Source organism: Danio rerio, chromosome 13, assembly GCF_052040795.2.
Source record: "Danio rerio strain M-AB ecotype USA chromosome 13, GRCz13ab, whole genome shotgun sequence".
In the NCBI taxonomy this organism is placed as follows: Eukaryota; Metazoa; Chordata; class Actinopteri; order Cypriniformes; family Danionidae; genus Danio; species Danio rerio.
In genome coordinates this window covers 40,487,784-40,510,464 of record NC_141033.1, presented here as the reverse complement: position 1 = coordinate 40,510,464, position 22,681 = coordinate 40,487,784, and the positions used below count along the sequence as shown (strand labels likewise).

The 22,681-nt window shown below is 34.9% G+C and overlaps 1 protein-coding gene across 9 annotated transcripts in view; it reads left to right on the top strand.

Annotated features, from left to right (window-relative positions):
* The window catches only part of eys (EGF-like photoreceptor maintenance factor), a 531,033-nt gene that overhangs the window by 316,122 nt on the left and 192,230 nt on the right, over window positions 1-22,681 (top strand). For all 9 annotated transcript variants that reach the window (NM_001442782.1, XM_087277984.1, XM_087277990.1 and 6 more), the window contains 2 exon segments: window positions 11,481-11,652; window positions 15,379-15,457. In NM_001442782.1, coding sequence (NP_001429711.1) covers window positions 11,481-11,652; window positions 15,379-15,457 — 251 coding nt within the window.

The window sequence follows — 22,681 nt, the reverse complement described above, 5'->3', positions numbered from 1 at the left end:
ATACATTGGCCAATATTAAGTGAAAATGTTTAATATCATTATGCATCATTGTCTTTTTATTTGAAATACTTCTTGATTCATTTATTTAATTGGAATGAATACAAATTCCAGGTATCAAAGGGAATTGGGTTATTATTTTTTAATAATTTGAAGCCCTAGCAGCCCTCTTGCTGTATGAAACTGCTCTTTCCTCTCTCTCTCTGCTGTTTCATCTTCTATCATTTTTATTTCTCTTTTCCAGACATCCCCCCCTTCTTCCTCCTCAGCTTTCTTTGCTTTTCCTTTTCCTTTAGTTTCTTTTTTTTTTTTTCCGCTCTCGGATAGAAAAACTGATAACTCGCTGCGGCTTTAAGAAGTTCCTGCAGAGAGGAGTAATTGAGGAGTGGAGGAGAAGATTATATGGTCTTTTCTCTCCTCTTCGATGAGTACAGTGAGCACCCTTAAGAAAGCCAACATTAGGATTAACCCAACAGCTTCATAATCTCTCCCCTGCTTGGCTTCTCATATTCCACAAAGTCTGATAGGATGGCGCATTATTTGTCAAATCAGACAAGGAAATGCCGATTAAGAGGCTTTTGTATAATCTCATTAGGAGCGCTGACAGTGTAAATGCATTGTCTATGAAGGGAAGCTGCTGTGCACTTCTTTACAATCTACAGGCTTGATGGTGCAACCCACAGACAAAGTGCTTGATTGATGGCTGACTGCAAACAGCAGGTCATCAGTGAACTCCAATTCGTGTTTAGGGGTTAATATATTTTTTCTTCTTCTTTTTTTGTAGTTAATTCTTATCCAGTTAATACTATGATGCTTGATTGTGTTTATTAATGAATAAATGATGAATAAATGAACACAAAATGATGACTTATTATATAGGGTGTTTGTTGCTAAAACATTGTTTCGTAATTTTATTTAACTAATTTGCAAAATATGTTTAAGTTAAAGAATAATAAACAATATAGTACATGATAAAATGTAAAAAAAAATTAATAAATACTACACATTATGTATGTATAACGGTGCTCTTATGATCTGTGCTGTGTTGTGTTAATAACGAGAGGACGGCATTTTGAGTCTGCACTGAGAATGTTATTATGTTTGAGACAGATCGCCGGCCTTAGCTCGTGCTATTGTATGTACACTCTTCAGTTCAGGAATAAGGTGGAATAGGAAGAGCAGCAAAGAGCGAAGACATGAAAGTGGAAAAGGGAAAAGCCAATATAGAAATGAATAAGAAAAATGGTAACACTTTTTTTGATGATCCAATTGAGTATTAGTAGACTGTCTGCTTAAAATCTGTTGATATGCTCCTAAGCAGACATTTAACTGACCAAAAGAAACTTTGCAAGTACAGATGTCACTATAATTCAATTTGTTCCCTTTGCCGCCATTCATACTGCGGCGGTAGTTGGTGCGCCAGCAGCTTTTGACCACTGGGTGGCGCTTTAACCACAGATTTTCAGCTTTGCCTTTTCACAATACTAGATAGACGGTTTTGTATGTGTACCTTATGTGCTGTGTTCAATTACAATGTGATTTTTTTTTTAGTTGTCATAGTAATAAACATGATTTTACACTATACTGTATGTTTTAGAAAAATACAATGCATGGTAAAAAGTATAGCCCTAGGCTGCAAAAAGCAATTAAGAATTAAGTTCTTTAGCCTTTAAAGTGCCCCAATAAATTACATTGGGGTGAAAAGAATGTTTCAATATCCTTGACCATCATGGCAATGTCATTACCTCAAATCTTAAACATGTGCACATATGAAAACCGCAGCACAGCACACAAAATGCAAATTAAGATTAAGATTATCGTGTTGACGGAGCACATCACCTGATTGTTATAGAACGTACTTCATCAGTAGGCTATTTATTATTTATTACAGGTTACAAATATTTGACCATCTGCCACTTCATGTAAAACACTCCCATGCACACAGATCTAGTGGCAGTTATGAATGAAATAAATAGGCATATCCGCACACAAAGTGAGCCGTACATTATTTATCCTCTGTTCATTTTCTCTGTTCATTTCTTTTTCACACGCATGCAGAGAAAGGAAAAAAGTCAGCTTGTTTAAAAAAAAAGCGCATTTTCCACTACTGTATAATAATAATAATATTTCGCTATTATATTCATAATGCCAAGATGCTTGATGCTTGGACTAGATATCTAGGTCAAAAGCAAAATTGTTACCTATTGCACGGCATAGGCTAGCCTAGTGTGGAAAAATATAATTCACATCCTGTGGTGCGTTTCCCAAAACCATTGTTAGCCAACTAAGTTCGCAAGTTCCGTTGTTACAAACATAGTTTGTGGATTTGCCGTTTTCAAAAACCAACTTTCTATGAAGTGCATTGCAAACTTGTGCTCTTGCCACTCTGGAGCTGTAAAAAACATAGTTTCTGGTTGTGTTCTATTCCCACTTATCACCCCTATGCCCTATTCATTTAGAACATTCTAACATTTAATCTAGAATGATTAAAATAAGAAAAAGAATTAAAGCCATCTCTCTTGGCTGTAATTTGCTTTCAAAGTATTTTTTCAGTTAAATGTTAGCTAGTGTCTGAAGGGAAAGGCGCATTAACATTTTACCAGATCTGGAACTACATATTTGGTGATGTACCGCATCGACATTGACACGTTCAAGCAATAGATCAGAACCCAACACGATTCATTTATTCAACTTGAGTCGACTATTTTGTTAAAGAATCAATAGTTTTAAACATGGTGCACTTTCAGATTTAAACCTCAGCTGCATGTCTTCATTCACTTAGTGCTGTTACACACTGCATAGAAGGTCAAAAACCCATAATAGGGGCTCTTAAAACCCAATTCAGTAATCATGGACTAACATCTCAGAAAAATACAGATCATCCAAACACTGTGGTGCTTTTCTAATAAATAAAACTTGTATCAGAGCTGCAGCAAGGGTTTGTCCAGCCTGATCTCTTGAGGAAATGTTTTTATTTGTTTATTATTACTTTTTTCTAACGTGTTTTATGTTTTGTCAGTTTTATAGTGGCTAATTGGTGTATGATTTGTATGTATGATTTTTAAAAGCAGGTGATCATTGGGAATAAGCAAATCATACAAAATTGTACAAATAAAACCTTACGATTTCATACAAATTAGCCACTTAATTAAAAAGTTAGGAATTGCCATGAGATAGCATTGTTTTTGTCAGTGGTAGTTTCTCAGAGAGCACAGCTGATGGTTGCTTAGCAACAGCAGAAGCCATGGGAGTGCAAGCTCTTGAGCATGCTGAACTTGAAGGAAACGCATGTCTTGAATTTACCACATTGTTACAAACACAATATGTGAATGACCCCTGAGGTGCATAACTTCTCAGCTTATTGAATTTATTGATATTTTTCCTCTAGGTAGATTATTACCTGTTTGGGCATTTGTCACAAAGCCATTCTGTAGTGGGTTTTACATTATTCATCTTGGTCATAAATCTGGGTTAGCCAATAGTTCACAGCACGTTACCTGGTCACAAAGCAATACATATTACAGATTTAATTTTGAGCACTAATAAAGTGCAAATCTCCGTTACTTCTGGCTAAGAGGACCAATAGTGGCTCTAAAACACTTTTTGCTTCCCATTAGGTAACTCATAATAGAGTGCAAATTATCAGAGAATGAATGTGCTCTACCTTCCATAACATGTTCTCAGAACACTTAGAGAAATGGTCAATTTCTTAATCTTAACTTTATGAATTCAAAATCTTTTTTTTTTTCTAGAAAAAAAAGTACATTTAGGACTTTTTTACTTTGATGCTAAGATTTTGGTAGAGGTTTTTGTCATTCAGCATACATTCATAAAAATAAATGAATGAATGAATGAATATGATTCATAAAATGCTTAACATCAATCCATCAATACCAATGCTTTCCCTCCCTCCATCCATCCATCCATCCATCTCTTTCTTTTGTTTTTTCCATCTATCCATCCATCCATCCATCCATCTCTTTCTTTTGTTTTTTCCATCTATCCATCCATCCATCCATCCATCCTTCCATCCATCCTTCCATCCATACCTATTTCTCTTAATTTATATCTCTGTTGTTTATTTTTTCATCTGTCCATCTATCCATCTTTGTTTTTCTTTAAATGTTTCATTCATCAATACCTATTTCTCTCAATCCATCCGCCCCTGTTATTTATTTATTTATTTTTTCCATCCGCCAATCTATCCATCCATGTATCAATCTCTGTTATTCTTTCATTTTTTCCCATCCATCCATACCTATTTCTCTCCATCCATCCATCTTTGTTTTTTTCTATCCATCACTCCATCCATCCATCCATCCATCCATCCATCATCTCTATTTTTATTTTTTTTATTTTTCCATCTGCCAATCTATCCATCCATGTCAATCTCTGTTATTCTTTTATTTTTTTCATCCATCCATACCTATTTCTCTCCATCCATCCATCTCTGTTTTTTTTCTATCCATCCATCCATCCATCCATCCCAGCCTATTCCTTCCCATCATCCATACATATATATTTTTTACATCCACCAAACTAATCATACCCATTCATCCATTCATCTCTGTTATTCTTTTATTTTTTCCATCCATCTATCCATTCATCCAAATGACCATCTATCCATCCATCCATCAATCCATCCATCCATGTGTCTATCTATCCATCCATCCATCCATTCATCCATCTCTGTTATTCTTTATTAATTCCATCCATCCATCCATCTCTGTTATTCTTTTATTTTTTTCCATCTATCCATCCATCCATCCATCCATCCATCCATCCATCTCTATTATTATTTTATTTTCTCATCCATCCATCCATTAATCCATTTATCCATCTCTATTATTCTTTTGTTTTTTCCATCAATCCATACCTATTTATCTATATCCATCCATCCATCCATCATTTCTGTTTTTATTTTTTTATCTATTCATCCATCTATTCCTCCATCCATCCATACCTATTTCTCTTAATCCATCTCTCTGTTATTTATTTTGTTCATCCGTCCATCTATCCATCTTTGTTTTTGTTTAAATGTTTCATTCATCAATACCTATCTCTCCATCCATCCATCCATCCATCCATCCATCCATCCATCCATTCATCCATAAATCCATCCATCCATCTATCTGTTATTCTTTTATTTTTCCATCTATCTATCTATCCATCCATCCATCCATCCATCCAAAAATTGAAGTGTAATTGTCATTATCATTTTTTGGGGTTAATTTTTACTGTTAGTTCATATCCAGTCGATACGGTGACTCTCAGTTGTGTTTATGAATAACTATCCACTGGGAAATAAATTCATTACAGCTTAACCAGGAGGTCAGTATGGAGGGAATTAACAATGGTCCATGAATGAACAATTGAGAAAAACTTTAATTAGAAGATGTTAATGATGCGCCTCATTGCTACGCTTTTGCTCCTTTTATTTATGCATTTTGGCTTTTAGAGACTTCCGCGGGAAGGAAACTTGTTTAGTGTGAAACGTCACGGCTAGGTGTTTGTTTTCTCGCTGGCTGTGTATTGAGGAGTGAGTAATTGAAACACAGCTTTAATTTATTGTCAGCGCATGACCTGAACTGCAGCTGATGGCGTCGCTTTCGCCCGAAGTGACTGAATTATTTGCGTAGTCGAGTGTGAATTAAGTTTACATTCCTATAATATGCAGCGTATGATTCATAACGTTTAAAAGATCGCTTTTGCTCTTTATTTAGATGTCTCGGGGCTTTCAGAAACGGTTCCATTTGTTTGTGTAGTTACAGGGAGGAAGAATAATGGCTGTCTGCTCTTTAGTATCGCGGCTCTTTGGCTCTCGTTTTTATCTCTGTCATTTGTCAAGCTGTCCCTGAGTGTCTGTGGAGTCTTACTCGCCTCTAGATTTTACTGGCTCTTCTCAACTTATTGAATTTACAGCTTTTTCTCAGGTAAATTATGACCTATTAAGGTGTTTTGTTACTGAATCCTTTTGGAGTGGATCTTACGTCAATCAGTTTGGTCATAAATCTGAGTTAGAGAATAATGTGCTCTCTGACTACGCATTTTATTTTTAAAAACTACAAATATACATTAATAAAGTAGAACACCCTGTTTTTACTCACACTGAGATGAAATCAAATGCAAGGGAAATCATTTAAGTGTGCTCTATTTTTTTTCCACACAATCTATTGAATCCATTAGACTTTTTTAAAATGATATTATGGTCTTTATGACTAAAAAAAGGTTTTGTGGATTTTATGTAATTTTTGTGTACTTTAACTGAAAATAAGAATGCACAATATGTTGCTGTTAATATATATATATATATATATATATATATATATATATATATATATATATATATATATATATATATATATATATATATATATATATATATATTACAAATCCAACTGCTCATTAAGGCAAAATTCTTATCAGCCAATTACATGCCAGCGACTTAATGCATTTAGGCATGTAGACATGGTCAAGCTGATTTGCTGCATTTCAAATAGAGCATCAGAATGGGGAAGAAAGGTGATTAAAGTGGCTTTTGACGTGGCAAGGTTGTTGCTCCAGACCGTCTGGTCTGAGTAATTTAGAAACTTATGATCTACTGGGATTTTCACACACATCCATCTCTAGGGTTTACAAAGAATGGTCTGAAAATATCCAGTGAGCGGCAGTTCTTTGCGCCCAAATGCCTTGTTGATGCCAGAGGTTAAAAGAGAATGGCCACCAGACTGGTTTGAGCTGATAGAAAGGCAACAGTAACTCAAATAAAAACTAGTTACAACAAAGGTATCCAGAAGAGCATCTCTGAACACACAACATGTCTAACCTTAAGGCAGATGTGCTACAGCAGCAGAAGACCACATATGGTGCCCTTCCTGTCAGCTAAGAACAGGAAACTGAGCCTAAAATTCGCACAGGCTCACCATAATTGGACAATGGAAGATTGGAAAAACATTGCCTGGTCTGATGAGTCTGGATTTCTGCTGTGACATTGGATGGTATAGGGTCAGAATTTGGTGTCAACAACATGAAAGCATGGATCCATCCTGCCTTCCATTTACAGTTCAGGCTGGTGGTGGTTGAATATTTACACTGGATATTTTTAGACCATTCTCTGTTAACCCTAGAGATGGTGTGGGGGATATTTTCTTGGTACACTTTGGGCCCATTAATACCAATTGGGCATTGTTTTAATGCCACAGCCTAGCTGAGTATTGTTGCTGACCATGTCCATCCCTTTATGACCACAGTATGACCATCTTCTGATAGCTACTTCCAGCAGAGTAACGCACCATGTCATAAAGCACAAATCATCTCAGACAGGTTTAATGAACATGACAATGAGTTCACTGTACTCAAATGGCCTCCACAGTCACCAGAACTCAATTCAATAGAGCACATTTGGGATGTGGTGGAACGGGAGAATCACATCATGGATGTGCAGCCAACAAATATGCAGCAACTGCATAATGCTATCATGTCAATATGGACCAAAATCTTTGAGGAATATTTCCAGTACCTTGTTGAATTTATGTTATGAAGGATTAAGGCAGTTCTGAATCCAAAAGTGGATCAAACCAGGTACTAGTAAGGTGTATATAATAGAGTGAATAAAATACTATTCAAGTATTATATATATATGTATATATATATATATATATATAATATTTTATTCACTCTATTATATACACCTTACTAGTACCTGGTTTGATCCACTTTTGGATTATATTTTATATATATATATATATATATATATATATATATATATATATATATATATATATATATATATATATATATATATATATATATATATATATATATATATATGTATGTATAAATGTGCTATATTCTGGCAGAGTTTCAACTCAAGGTAAATAGTGCATAAATTTAATTAAGCTTACTCAATATACCTTTTTAAATTATATTATGGCCTATTCTGTGTTGGTTATCTAATTATAGAGGGAATCTGATGTTGTTCAGCTAGGTTATGAATTTAGGTTTGAAGTAGTGCACTTGATATTACCTGGTCACATAAAAATACAGGATTGCACTTTGTGTTTTGACAAATTAGTATAATGCTTCAAATTGAAGGTCAAATCTCTGTTATTTCTAGTTGAAATCATTACTGGTTCTACACACTAGTATTTACTTCCATTTAGACAAATTATAATGGTGGGAAAATTATCAGAGAATGAAAATTTTAAAGTGGTCTGTCCTTCACATAAAACTGTCTATTTCATGTACTCAGGCATTTTAGAAAATAGAATTTCTTCCTCTTGAAATATTTAAATTACAGTTTTTTTCCATTTTAAATTATCACCTTTCTAAGTGATTTTTTTTTTTACTGAACCCTTTTTGCTGTGGATTTTACATCATTCATTCAGAAATCTTGGTTAGAAAAAAATTTACTGTACAGTACCTTACAAACAAAACAAACTTATTGCTGAATTACTTCTCAACTAATTGAATTTATACAGTTTTTTCCGTATTTTTTTCATGTTAATGAACTTTTTGGTTGTTATCATTTGCCAATTAGAATCAGAATCAGAAAAAGCTTTATTTCCAGGTATGTTCACACATACGAGGAATTTAATTTCGTGACTGAGCTTCTACAGTGCAACAGAATGGCAGAGATGGCACAAAAAACAGATAATATATTTTAAAAATAGAAGCAACTAGTGAATGCAAATATACAAGTTTACAAGTGTTTGTACAGGTATATTATTATATACAACGTTATACAGGTATGTGTATTTGTTATGTGTAAATTGGCATGGAAATTATGTTGTTAAATAAATAAGAGTATATGTGTATAAAAAGTAGTGATGTTTGTTTCACAATTACTGTCATCAAGCTTTAGCACCTGTGTTCTGGTGCTAAAAGTTAAAAAATAAGTTAGAAAGTTAGATAATAACTTAGAAAATAGTGCACAGCATGTTGCATGATCAAATAGCAAAACACGACTACACTAACATAGATTTTTTTTTTGTTATTGAACCTTTTGGTTCAGGGATTTTATGTCATGTTCTGCTTAGTCATGTCTATATTTATTAACAATGTAAATATGGTCTGTATTTCACACAAATATAGCAAATTAGCTCAAAGTGAATTAAAGAATAATTTGAAGGTTTTAAAAGAATTGACTCTTAAAATCTGAATAAACGAATAATTAAGCTATTGTTGGAATTGACAGTTGACTTTAACTACTGCTAAATGTTGCACATGTATTAATATAACATTTAAACAACTGTTCAGTACACCAAATTAGCTTTGCTGGGACATCAAACATGAACTATCTATGATATTGTTTAGCTGTGGTAGAGTTAAACACTAGCTATGTTTCCATCCACCTATTTTTATGCATATTTTGGATATGCGCATAAAAAACAGTTAATGGAAAGGCCATGATGCGCAAAAAAAAAAAAAACATATGCACATAACTGAGTAATATAAGCTTTTTATTTAATAAGAAAGGATAAACTGTGATGGAAGTACCTTTACTGAACAAATTTCGGTATGCACATTAAATAAAGGTCATGTGATTTTGTTAAAAGAGATCATGTGATGATACAAATGTATGTGAATGGACAAATCAGCAGGCTGAGCATATTTTAAAACATCTGAAATGTTGTTTTGGTCATTCTAAAATGCCTGAACCGTTTCAGTATTAGTGTTATTATATAATTAATGACCTCCAGAATCCTGTGCTCTGCGTCTCACGTCTTCAAATGCCACTCCGTGTGAGGATTGCCATCTGTGGTACAAGTCATTTATTAAATAAAAAAAATATTCACACAACTTCTACTACTGCAGCAAATTCCACTTTTAATGTTGATATTTGCCGCCTATTAATCAGGAAGTACTGATTTTGTTTGCTTTGACTCGTTGGATGGAAATGCTGCTTTATCCGCACATCTTTTAGGCAATACTCCAGTTTGGCACATAAAGTTAATTTCAAATTTTCAATGGAAACATAGCTATTGATTGCAGGAGGATAAAAACCCTAATATTAATGTATGAGCAAAAGACTTGTTTCAAAACACCTTATTACACACAAAGAGGGAATAAAGGTTTACATTAAAAAGCAGAAGTGTTAAACAAGTTGTATAGGAGCTTGACCATGTCTCTGTGTCCATTTCGAGTTCATTCCTTCATGTCGTGAATACCTTTGAATCCTAATACAACTGGTCATACTGAACTACCTTAAGAAACTCTTTACACATATTGACTCAGAGACTGTTTAGATGCATGTCACTGATAAAAAGATGACGGATGTTTACTGTATGATGGCTGAAATGGCCATATACACCCAGCAGGCACAAGACATCAACATGACGTTAGATTGATGTTGTACCTCAACATCATGGGGATGTTGCATTTTGTTTGAAAACGAAAATCAAGTTGAAGTCAGAACTCAACATCAGGTCGACGCCAATGTCCAACTTTCAACCTAAAATCAACCATACACTGACGTCTAATGATGTTACAGCTTGACGTTGTGTGGATGTTACCACTATGACGTCTATCAGTGTTGGATTTTGGTTGTCATATGACAAATAAATGTCAGTTTATGATGTCAATATGATGTTAGTTAAAGATGTTGGCTCGATTTTGGATTTTGATCTCTTTCCAACATATCAACCAAATATCAACGTCATTGAACAATGTTGTAGGAGATCAAAACAATGTTATCCTTAGACACTGGCTAGACATTGAATGTTGGTCACCTGACATCACAACCTAAATCTAACCTAATATTAACGTCTTATGACATTGTTTGCCTGCTGGGCAATAATTAAGTGCACTACAGAATGTTACATTTACACACATTCACAAATTACATGTAAATGCATCAGCTTTTTAAAGCATAAAACTCACTACTTGCTACTTTTGAGTACTTTTGAAAGTTCTTTTAACTCATACTTTGAGTAATATTTACAACAGATACATTTACTCGCACTACATTTTTTTTATTTTTTGACGTACACAGGGTTTTGTTGAATAAGGCAAAATAATTATGTGTCTGATTGGCCACATCTGCAACACAAAACTATAAAACTGTTTGAATACTTGTAAAATACTAAATAAATTACATGGGGGAAATAGCATTACCATGATTAAATAAATACTAGTAAATAAAATTGGACATCAAATACATTTAGGGTTGAGGTTTGGCATATTTTAAGTTTTATTTCTGCTAATTGGTTTAAATACTGGAAATATGTTGTTTAAAATTAATACAGATTTTTTAAAACCTTTTTAAAGCCTTATATTTATTGTACAAATAATTGGAAATATTTTATTTTTAGCATTTCAGCTTGGTTTTTGCAAATGATTACTTTAAATCCTGAACAAGTCAAAAAAGAAAGAAAGAAATCTGACATTCACACATTATAAATGTAATGAATGAATCCATCACCATATCCAAGCATTTCTAAATGTGATTTATTTATCTGCCATTGATTTTGTTCTTCCCGAAGGTAAATGGTGCGAGCTGAACGTTGATGAGTGCAAATCTAATCCATGCCGAAACAACGGGAGCTGCATCGACGGCCTTAATGGTTACCAGTGTGTTTGCTCCAGAGGTTTCATGGGCGATCACTGCGAGAGAAACACTGACGAGTGCTCATCCGGACCCTGTGTTCATGGGAGGTACATTAACCTTGCTGAGCCGTAACCACTTGTATTTCCAGCTCTGTGATTGAGAGCTTTGTAAATGGCCATCCCATCCATTCTGAAAGAGAGAGTATACCTGTGAGTCTTTTAAAAAACCAAATGTGCTCGCGGTCCTTCTTGCCAGCTCACTCTCAATTAGCTGTTTGGCAGTCTGGTACTCCGTAAACACAACATAATTAGTCATTACCAGCTGTTTCTTGCACTTTGAGCATCTAACCAAGTTACAGTAGTAATTTGATTTTGCATAAAGTGCTAATGCCTTAAATAGACACAGGTTGAGTTGAACAGATTTTTCCTCTGGGAAACATACCTGGAAAGCATCTTGGGTTTGTTATTTAAAAAAGTGCACATATGTTGTTGGCTGCGTGTTGCCACTGTAATCAAAGATGTATGTATAGCAAGACTGAATGTCAATGCTATTTTTAATATTGTCTAGATTTGGCTAGCAATTTAGATTTATACTTATCAATTTAAAAAATAATAATAACTAATGTAACTTGAATGCAGCCACCCAATTTTAATTATTTTAATTTTACTCACAATCCACTAAACACAAATTAAGATATTTTGAAGATGGAAACTTGGTAGCATTAACTTTCGTTGTATTTTTTTTCCTACTACGGAGGCTAAAGGTCCCGGTTTCCAATGTCCTTCAAGTTATCTTCTTTTCTGGTCAACAGAACAACAACAATAAACAAGAAACACCACTTGATATTGAGTAAATGTTGGGTGATTTTTTTTTTTCCATTTGAAAAGGGTGTCTTATTTTCCAGACCAAATATCTGAAGATTCTTACATCAAGGTACAATTATTACATAGATGTTATTCAATTCAATTTATGTTTATTTGTATAGCGATTTTACAATGCAGATTGTGTCAGACAGCTTAACATAGAAATGCTAGTGAACTGAAACTGTCAGTCCAGTTTTCGGAGTTGAAGCTTAGTTCGGTGTTGTTTAAATTTCACTGCTGAAAGTCCAAACACTGAAGAGCAAATCCAGCGATGCGCAGCTCCACAAGTCCCAAACCAAGCAAGCCAGTTGGCGACAGTGGTGAAGAACAAACTTCACCACTTGACGAACGTGAAGGGGAAAAAAAAAATCTTGATAGAAACCAGGCTCAGTTGGGCATGACCATTTGTCCTCTGGTCAAATTTCCTGTGCAGGAGTTGCAGTCTAGGGATTTGCAGTCTGGGATCAATGCAAAGACTTGTCACTGTAGTCTTTCAGGATTCAGTCTTATGCTCTCAGCTCCTCCATGACCGCCACAGCATCAGCTCATGATAAGGCCTGGTACAGGATCATGGATATCATAAGAAAAATGCAAAGTAGGTTTCTTTTTTTAATTAGGTTCCAAAAACAAAACTTGCCATTCTGTCTTATGTAATGTAAGTATACTTAATATTAAAAAAGTATAATATAAATATGGAAGCCTGTTTCAGCCACATGAATTAAAATTAGTAAAACATTATAGTAGTTCCTCCTGTGTTTGCATGGGTTGCCTCTGGGTGCTCCCCACAGTCCAAAGACACGCACTATAGGTATATTTTTACTCTATTCGGAGCTCTCCATCAAAGCACACATGGCAAATTTGGTTTGAAAATTGAGAGTTAAGTCGGGTTTTCCTATTGAAATACATTTTGCTTTTCTCTTCAAGCTCGTAAACACTTGTTGTCTGCAACATTTTTACCATTACTTGACTTTGGTGATGTTTTATATATGAATGCTTCAACCAAATGTCTTCAGCCTTTAACCCTGTTTATCACAGCACTCTGAGGTTTGTTACAGGCTGTCAGAGACTAAGGGCATACTTACACCATGTACAGTTGCCTTGAACCTGGCCAAAGCATGCTTGTCCCCATTCCCGTCTCCCCCGACAGCTTGCATTCACATTACTCTGCACACTTCTTCCAACCGGGCCAGGGCCGGCCAAGTGAACCGTGCCTGAGCCCGATTCAGAGCACTCGCACTTCTCAAACGATCTAGGAAATGGGCCTGGGCACGGTTCGGATAGCATAGTGATAGTACGCCCTAACTCCCACTGCATGACTCTGGTCTGTAAGGCTCTTCTGGGTCTGGTGCCTTTTAACTAAGTTCCCTTCTTCACAAGTCAAAATGACAGCAAGCCCTACGTTCAAGGGAATCTTATCATTTTGACTGTTCCCTGGGTTTAAACTGAGATGGGGAGACGAGCCTTTAATTACGTTACCCCCTCATCCTGCAATACTCTTACTCTATACTGAACTAAAAATATCTGAGCTCATTCCAATCAAATAATTTCTCTCGATCCTTTTATATTATATATATATATATATATATATATATATATATATATATATATATATATTAGTGGTGGGCCGTTATCTGGGTTAATGTGAAAAATATTGCCGTTAATCTATTCTCAAAGTTTGATTGGGAGCTGGTATTATTCTACGCAAGCTATGATGACTTTCACTTTGATATTTTAGTGTGGATGGAGCCATCTGACCAAAAAGTGCACTTTTGAGTCAAATCAGTAGGATGTCTGACGTTAAATGCAGTTCTGCAGTTTTATTTAATAATGCACGCCAAATAGAAAAAAAATGCTGTTTTGAGCTTATATAGGCCTACAGTTTAAAATTCATGTTTTTACTGAATAAACAGTTATTATCATAGTAGAACAGTTTCTTAAGCAGTTTGTGATGCATTTTGGATGAGTCCCTGGTCTAATGCTCCACCTGGCTTGAGAAACCCGTTCTCAAAGACTTATTATTTGGGTAGCACGCACATTCTGAATGCCTTTGGCAGAATTCAAATGATCCATTTTAATCTAGATTAATTTAGAGAATAATCTAGATTAATATAGATTTAAAAAATGATTCTATGCCCACCTATAATTTATATGTTATATTATTATTATTATTATTATTATTATTATTATTATTATTATTATTATTATTATTATTATTATTAATATTTATTCATTTTGGTAGAAAAACGGTTCTACAATGATAACATCAATTTCAAATTTTTATATATTTTTATATGCCATTTAAATAATTTTAAAACAGCAAAAGATATAACATTTAAATCAGCAGAAGCTGCAGCCATGTTTTGCACCTCAAACACAACCAAAGCTGCCTTGTTGCCTCTCTCCCTCTGGCCATTTGCCATCCATATTATTGAGCCCTGTAAAATCTGGAAATGAAATAGGGAACACAGTTCATGCGGATAAACATGCATAGGTTTATAAAAAGATGCATCTTTAAATTTTATAATGCCATTATACTGCTTACGAGTTTTTAGGGTGGATAAAAGATATGGGATGTCACCTGGCATTAGCTGTTAAAACAGCAAATGAGCTGTTTAATCACAACCTAGTAAATGTAGCTCTTGCGCATTAATTACCAATCAATGTGACTTCATCAAGACAGCAGGAGTGTGAAAGTTGCAGTGTCGTGCATGTGACTTTCCAGCATTTGTAATATGATTTGACCGTATTTTATTTACAAGAACCTCACTAATGAAAATCCCTTTTATAAGCTTGTTGTTTTATTAGTCCTGCTGTTTTACTGTAAAGCCTCTGTCAGAAATCACTTCGCAGGTAAACGTGGCTGAGGCTGCAGCTTCATCGACATGTAAAATCATCTCTCATAAATCATAAATAATGAATGCAAAATTTGCACATGTCAGAGCACATAAACGCTCTCTTTTTTCATTGCAGTTGCCTGGACGAAATTGATGCATTCAGCTGTCAGTGTGAGGTTGGATGGACCGGGCACAGATGCCAGATCAACATTAATGTGAGCATGTTTTTTTTTTTTTTTTTTTTAGTGTGTCCAATCAAGATTATCAGTACATCTTTTGAGCTATCAGTTATTGGTGCATATTATGTATGTCACCAGAATGGTAACAAAACTTTCACAAAATGGGCTATAAGGCGCAAGACATCTTTGGCATGATTTGTTGCTATTTTCAGACCAGCGCAATCATCATTTTGACGTTGTTTAAATAGCAAATCCATTTGCGCCACTTTGTGGACTCATGGGCCTGCTGGTGTAAAACAGTGGTGTGTTAAGACGCATTATTGGTGCATTGCTATTTTGAAGAGCTGAAATAGACCACGCCATTGACTAAAAGTTGGTCCAAAGTCCAGCACAGAGCATGTACAATACAAAATACACAAATATCTCTACTTATGAAAATTTTTTAAGATTAAAATGTTACAAAAAGTATTATTTTCTACATATAAACAAAAACTTCTGCCTTCATGCCTTCTTTATGCCTTCATGCCTTTTTTCAGTTCATTCATGACAATTTGCTTTATTTTTAGCAGTATTTATTATATTAATAGCATTTTTATATTTGTTTTATAAAAACAAGTTTAGATTTGTCTATCTTTCGAGTTTTTAAGATGTATACATCTCCATATGGGGCATAAGAATAGCACGTGTGTTTGGATATTGATCCCACTTCGTTATTTTTGTTGATTTATTCATTTTCGGGAAATTATAACTAAATTTCGAAATAGTTTTGAAACAAATCTTTGCACTTAAACTATATTAAATATGTAGGCTGATGGATGTCTTCAGTGGAGTGTGTACAACCATTTCCTTACTCCATGAAAATAAATTATTAAAAAGTAAAAGTAAAGTAAAGAGAAAGTAAAGATGTCAAATGGAGGAGGCTCAGTCTTTATCCTTGTGCAGATTGTTTGTTTATCTGTTTTCTCGCTAGTGAATCATTCAGTTTTTCTACTTACAAAGTCTGTCATGTAAATAGCAAATGCACCATGGTGTGATGCAACTGACTCTTAAAGGGAATGGGAGATGAGACTCTGATTGGTTTATTGCACGCTATGCTCAAAACACACCCCATAACTCATTAAGAGAATAAGCTTAACCCTGTTAGACCATGTGCTGGGGCACAGAGCGTATTTTTCCATCCTTAAAATAGCTATAGTGGATTCGAACACACTATGTATGCTTTTGCGCTTTTGACTTTGCACCTAGATTGTTAAAATAGAGCCCAACTAAAGTATTAAAGCCCAAGTATTAAACACCAAAATGATTTTTCTTTAACTATAAAAAAGCTAATTAAATAAGATAACATGATTTCAATGTTAGTTTTTTTGTACCCAGCCATAAGCAAGGCTTGAAATGCACTACCAAATGTTCGAAGTTTTCAAAAAAAAAGTGTTAATGTGAAGAAAAAAAAACATCAGACACTTAAAAAGTTTCTTACAGTACTGGTAAAATCTTAAGTAAATTATTTTAAAATGAATTTAATCAAATGGAGCAGCAGTCTTATTAATATTAATAATAATTAATATCATTAATGATTTAATGATAATAGTAATTTGCGAGCATGGACCTCAAAACCAATCATAAGTAAACTTTTTTAAAAGCTTGAAAAAATTTCATTTTTTAGGATACAACAAAGTTTGGCTAAGATACAATCATTTGAATGTCTAGACTTTACCATTGCTTGCTGCCAAACCTCATAGCTCAGTATCATAATGTTGACTTGATTTCAACTTTCCCTGATGGCCACACTGGTGAAGATAAACCGTGCAACTCCTCGCTGCTTACTTCCGGCTACTTCAATGCTCTTGCTACATTTAGTGTGAACACACAGTTAGAGTTTTTGTCTTGGTTCTAGTCCAAATATCTAAAGATTCTTAAATCAAGAAGCATTTTCTTGACTAGTCCTGTCTTGTTTTTAGAAATGATATGTCAAAATTAGATGGGTTTTTACTGAAACAGTCAACATGGTCTGCAAATGGGGTGAGCAGTAGCAAGAAAATTTTGCTAACCACATTGGCAAAAACAAGACCATTTTCTTTACTTGTCTAGAAAATGCTTATTGATTTGAGTAATTTTAGATGTTTGGCCTAGAAACAAATTCTGAGTATTTTATTTTTATTTTTTATTTTAATATTTTCGAGTAGATTTTTTTACTAATGGCCCTTTTTCACTGAGTGGTACAGTATGGTATGGTACGTGCTTATCAGGCTTGCGTTTCCACTGCCAAAAGGGTACCAGTGGTAGTGATTAATGCAAAATAGCCTACTGCAATGTCTGCAATTACATGAAATAAATAAATAAATGCAACATATATGAACACATACAGACCCTCACAGTCTCCGATATGTTACCAATTACAGAAAAACTACACACAGAAAACATTTAGTCCTTATTTAGGTTTAAAAACAACTTGCAACATATAGCCTACAGCAGGCATCTCCAAACTCAGTCCTGGAGGGCCAGTGTCCTGCAAAGTTTAGTTCCAACTCCAATTAGACACACCTGGGCTAGCTAATAAAGCTCTTACTAGGTTTTCTAGAAACATCCTCATAGGTGTGTCAAGGCAAGTTGGAGTTAAAATCTGCAGGACACCGACCCTCCAGGACCAAGTTTGGACATCCCTGGCCTACAGTCAATCCAAACCTTTCATCTGCATCTTCAATCTTCACCAGCACATGTAACCTCTTGTTAGAAAGTCATTCTTAGTTCATAATAGTCCAAAAGGTGATGATAATAGTTAAACATGGCAGTTTGTTCATGTTTTAGGTTGCTAAAAGAATCATTTGCTCCTTATTTTTCCGGCTTCTCCTTTATTTTTTCGCACGTCACTCTTGTGTTTGTCCATTTCTGAAAGGAACAGATGTCAGAAGCACTTCAACAATTACGATGCACGTTATTATAATCAGCTCAAGATGTTCGTTATTTCAAAAATAGCCATGCGGCGAGCTCTATGGAGAAAGTGAAACTGCACAACAAAAACAGGACAAGGCAGATTTTGTTCTTCTTGGCTTTGTGGCTGTTCATCAAGACAGCAACAAGGTTTGTTTGAGCTCGGGTCGACCATGGCTTGTTATTATAATGTGACGTGTCATTTATCATGGCTAATGTTAAGTTAATGTTCTTATTGTTGTTGTTTTTTTACGTTCACCATAGATTATGTTGCAGCAATGATGACATTTGAGTTCCTGTTGGTGGAAAGGTTTTCCTGTTTATTGCATCTTCTATTTAACCATAACCTCTTATGTAGATTTCCATTTGCAGAAACGTGAGAGCCATAACAATCACTAAACCTTTCTTACACACTCCTCTCTCCTTGCACTTCCAGCTCTGCTTTTTCCTTCAGGAAATGCAAATCTACTCAAAAATCTGCGGCTGTAAGTTACTTAGCATATGAAAACCAATAAACAGAATGTAGATATGCAGAAATACAAACAGTTTTGAGCCCATAAAGCATGCTGCATTCACTCACAGAATCAGAAATCAGAATGAATATGCACTTTATGTCAAATGGAGAGACCCGTGTCCAAAGAGTCCCCGGGCTGTAATGAAATCAAAGTTCAAGGTTTAACAGTGACAGTGAGTCTGTGAGACATGGCCTCCACATTTCATTCAGCAAACAGGGAACTGTCATGTAAAACGGTTAGGACAGAATGCGGAATCAAACAAGAATACAGAGTCTCTGACACACTTATTTTCTGTGGTTTGAGCTGCGTATCACTACACCCGCTATTGACAGGATCTACTTTTTGACGTTCAGCACTGCCACAAATGGCTGTCTGTTCCTTTTGTCCTAAAAATGGTTTGATTTGTGTTCAACTCTCAGCAGCGTTAACAGTCAAATACAGAGGGATGGGTTGTGCCGCCACTGGTGTTTTGTGCTGGAATGATCCCAGTCGGACGTCCTGTCAGATTTAGTTTATTGTCATTTCTTTCCTGTATGGGGAGTGAGGAACACAAAAACAGACACACTGCAGAATGTATTGTAAAGCCCAGGCTCATTGGAAATACGAATACGAAATGTAAAATATGTTGCTCTGGGTACATTTAGTTCGTTTAAACTTACAGATCCACAAGAGGGTGCTGTGTACATTTTTGCTAATCTGAAAATATTTAGGTGTACATTTCAGATATACATCTTTCTTGTACTCGTCTGTAAGAAATAGGAATGTGAAATGCGAAACTTGAAATGTTGCTCTGGGTATATTTAGTTGCGTGTTTAGAATGTCAGATACACTAGAGGGCGCTGTGCACTTTGTTGATAATCGGAAAACATGTAGGGTTTTGTTTTAGATTTCATTTTCTGTCCTTCTTGTACACGTCCGTAAAATATAGGAAACATAAAGTGTTGCTCTGGGTACTTTGTATTTTGGATATTTTGTTGCACGTTTAAAATGTCAGATCCACTTGAGGGTGTGTACATTTTTGCTAATTTGAAAAACTGTAGATTTTGTTTTGTTTAATTTTCGGTCGTTCTTGTACACGTCTATAAAAAATATGAATATGAAATGCGAAACGTAAAATGTTGTTCTGATTATATTTAGTTGCATGTTAAAATGCCAGATCCACTAAAGGTTGTGTACATTTTTGCTAATTTGAAAATTTGTAGGTTATCTTGGATCTTTCATTTTCAGTCCTTGTACACGTCTACAAGAAATGCAAATGTGAATTTTGAAATGCACATGTTGCTCTGGATACATTTAGTTATGCGTTTATAATGCCAGATCCACTAGAGGGTGCTGTGTACATTTTTGCTGATTTGAAAAACTGCAGGTTTTGTTGTGTATTTTATTTTCGGTTGTTCTTGTACACGTCTTTAAAAAAATATGAATGCAAAATGCAAAACGTAAAATGTTGCTCTGGGTAAATTTAGTTGCAAGTTGCATGTAGACATTTTTACTAATTTGAAAATCTATAAGAAATACAAATGTGAATTGCAAAACGTAAAATGTTTAGCTGGATATATTTAGTTGCATGATTAAGATAGCAAATCCACTAGAGGGTGCTGTGTAAATTTTTGCTAATTTGAAAATCTGTAGGTTTTGTTGGACAAATGATTCTCTCCTTCTTGGGCACATCTATAAGAAATACGAATGTGAAATGTGAAACGTAAAATATGTTTAGATGGGTACATTTAGTTGTGTGTTTAAGATGACAAATCCACTAGAGGGTGTGTACATTTTTGCTGATTTAAAAAAACTCTTGGTTTTGGTGTATATTTAATTTTCAGTCCTTGTCCACGTCTATAATGTAATACAAGTAATGCAAATGTAAATTTTGAAACGCAAAATGTTGCTCTGGATACATTTAGTTGTGCGTTTAAAATACCAGATCCACTAGAGGGTGCTGTGTACATTTTTGCTAATTTAAAAATCAGTTGGTTTTATCGTATATTTCAGATACACGTCCTTCTAGTCATACAGTGAACCATTGACCTAAACACTTCACTAAACCTAACTAATAGTGTTTTCACAAGCAAGTACAAGAGATTTGTGCAATGTGATCACATAGTTATACCTTGATCTTTTGTGGCTTTTATATGTTTGTAGAACTGTTCTTCACCAGACTCAAACCTGCTCTTTATCACAAACACAAAACTGTAAAAACTGAGCAACTAAGCAAATTGACTACTCCAGAAAAGCTGTCTATATGGAGATAGATAAATGGGACAAACATAGTCTATTACAAATTATGGACATCGTTAAGCTATTCTGTGGCATTCATTTGGTGTTGTGCAAAATACTGCTTGAAAACAATGCTTTATTTGTTGATTATTATGTTTCTGTAAACAGAGCCGGTCCAAGGCATAAGCGAGCTAAGCGTCTGCTTAGGGCCCCATGGCCACCAGGGGGGCCCCCAAGAGTGCATGAAATTACTAACTTTCGTTTTTGCTTTAGTTTGTTGGCGAGTTTGGTTATAGATTATGGGTGGGACAAATAGATCAATATGCTCTGGCGCCAAGAATCGATATTTATCTAAATGTACAAAAGATCTGAATTAATTAATCTACTCTGACTGCTGCCATTTACCACTGTGGCTGCAGTACACCCAGCTGCCACCAGGCTCTGCTGGTAATGGAGGATCAACAATACATCAGAGACGCACCAGCCTTTTTACCCACTGACAGATGAGCCATTTCAATTGTGAAACTTTATACAGGAATATGGGCTTACCCTATTTAATTCCGCCAAAATATATAAGATATCAATAGGACAAGAACACATAATTTGAAGGGTCTTTCATTTATTTAACCCTTGCCGACCTTTGCAAAGTCTTGTAAATATCAATAATGTAAAAAGAGGGGAAAAAAAGATTGTTGCCATCATACTGCCTTGTCGAATGTATTTAGTTGGTTTTTGTAAATCAGTATTTACTATCATTTCTTCTTGGGAAAGTCTTAGTTCATTTAGTTTGGCTAAATAAAAAATATTTTATTTTTAACCCCCCAATATTTTGTTTCCTGATTGTCTATGGAACAAACCAATGTTGTCCAATGAATTTTCTAATTAACCTAGCTTGACTACAGTCATCATATGACATCGCCATCTCTTGCTTCATATGGGATCAGACGATCGTGACTGCTGTAGCGATTCCAGTAGTTTTGTTTTTTGGTATTTATCTCCAAGAAATCACTGAATGCATATAATATGTCATCATAACGATCTAATGTGGCAATAAGATCGTAATACTGTGCATTTAACACAGTGGCCATAGTCATCAATGTAAACACTCCAAAAACAACATTAACAGTATAGCAGACACTGTAAAAACCCCATTGACAGCCACTAAACATTACTGACAGGGTATTCAAGTGTCATTGAGTGCATGAAGTTGTGGGACTGCTGTACAGAAGCTATTATTAGGGATTATAGATCGCGAAATTGAGCAGTTTTTATTTTAGCGTTTTTTTCTTTTTCTTTTTTTATTTTTTGTTTTTTTAAAGCATGATGGTAAAACATGAACGCAGTTATAAATATATTATTAGCGTTGTCTATTGTAAAAATTCGTAATAATGACAAAAGAATACTAATTTGTGGATCTCCTTACTTCCGGGAGCAGGTGTGGTTAGTGTATTCTGGGAAATTTTTCTTACCCCTTGATTTCGAGTGTGGTCCAGAAAAATCTACATTTGAAGGGGTGTATTGACCTTATTCTCCGCCGACGAGCGGGCGCTGCCATTTAAATCTTTTTGGCTCAAGACTTCCGGTCTCATTCACTTCCATT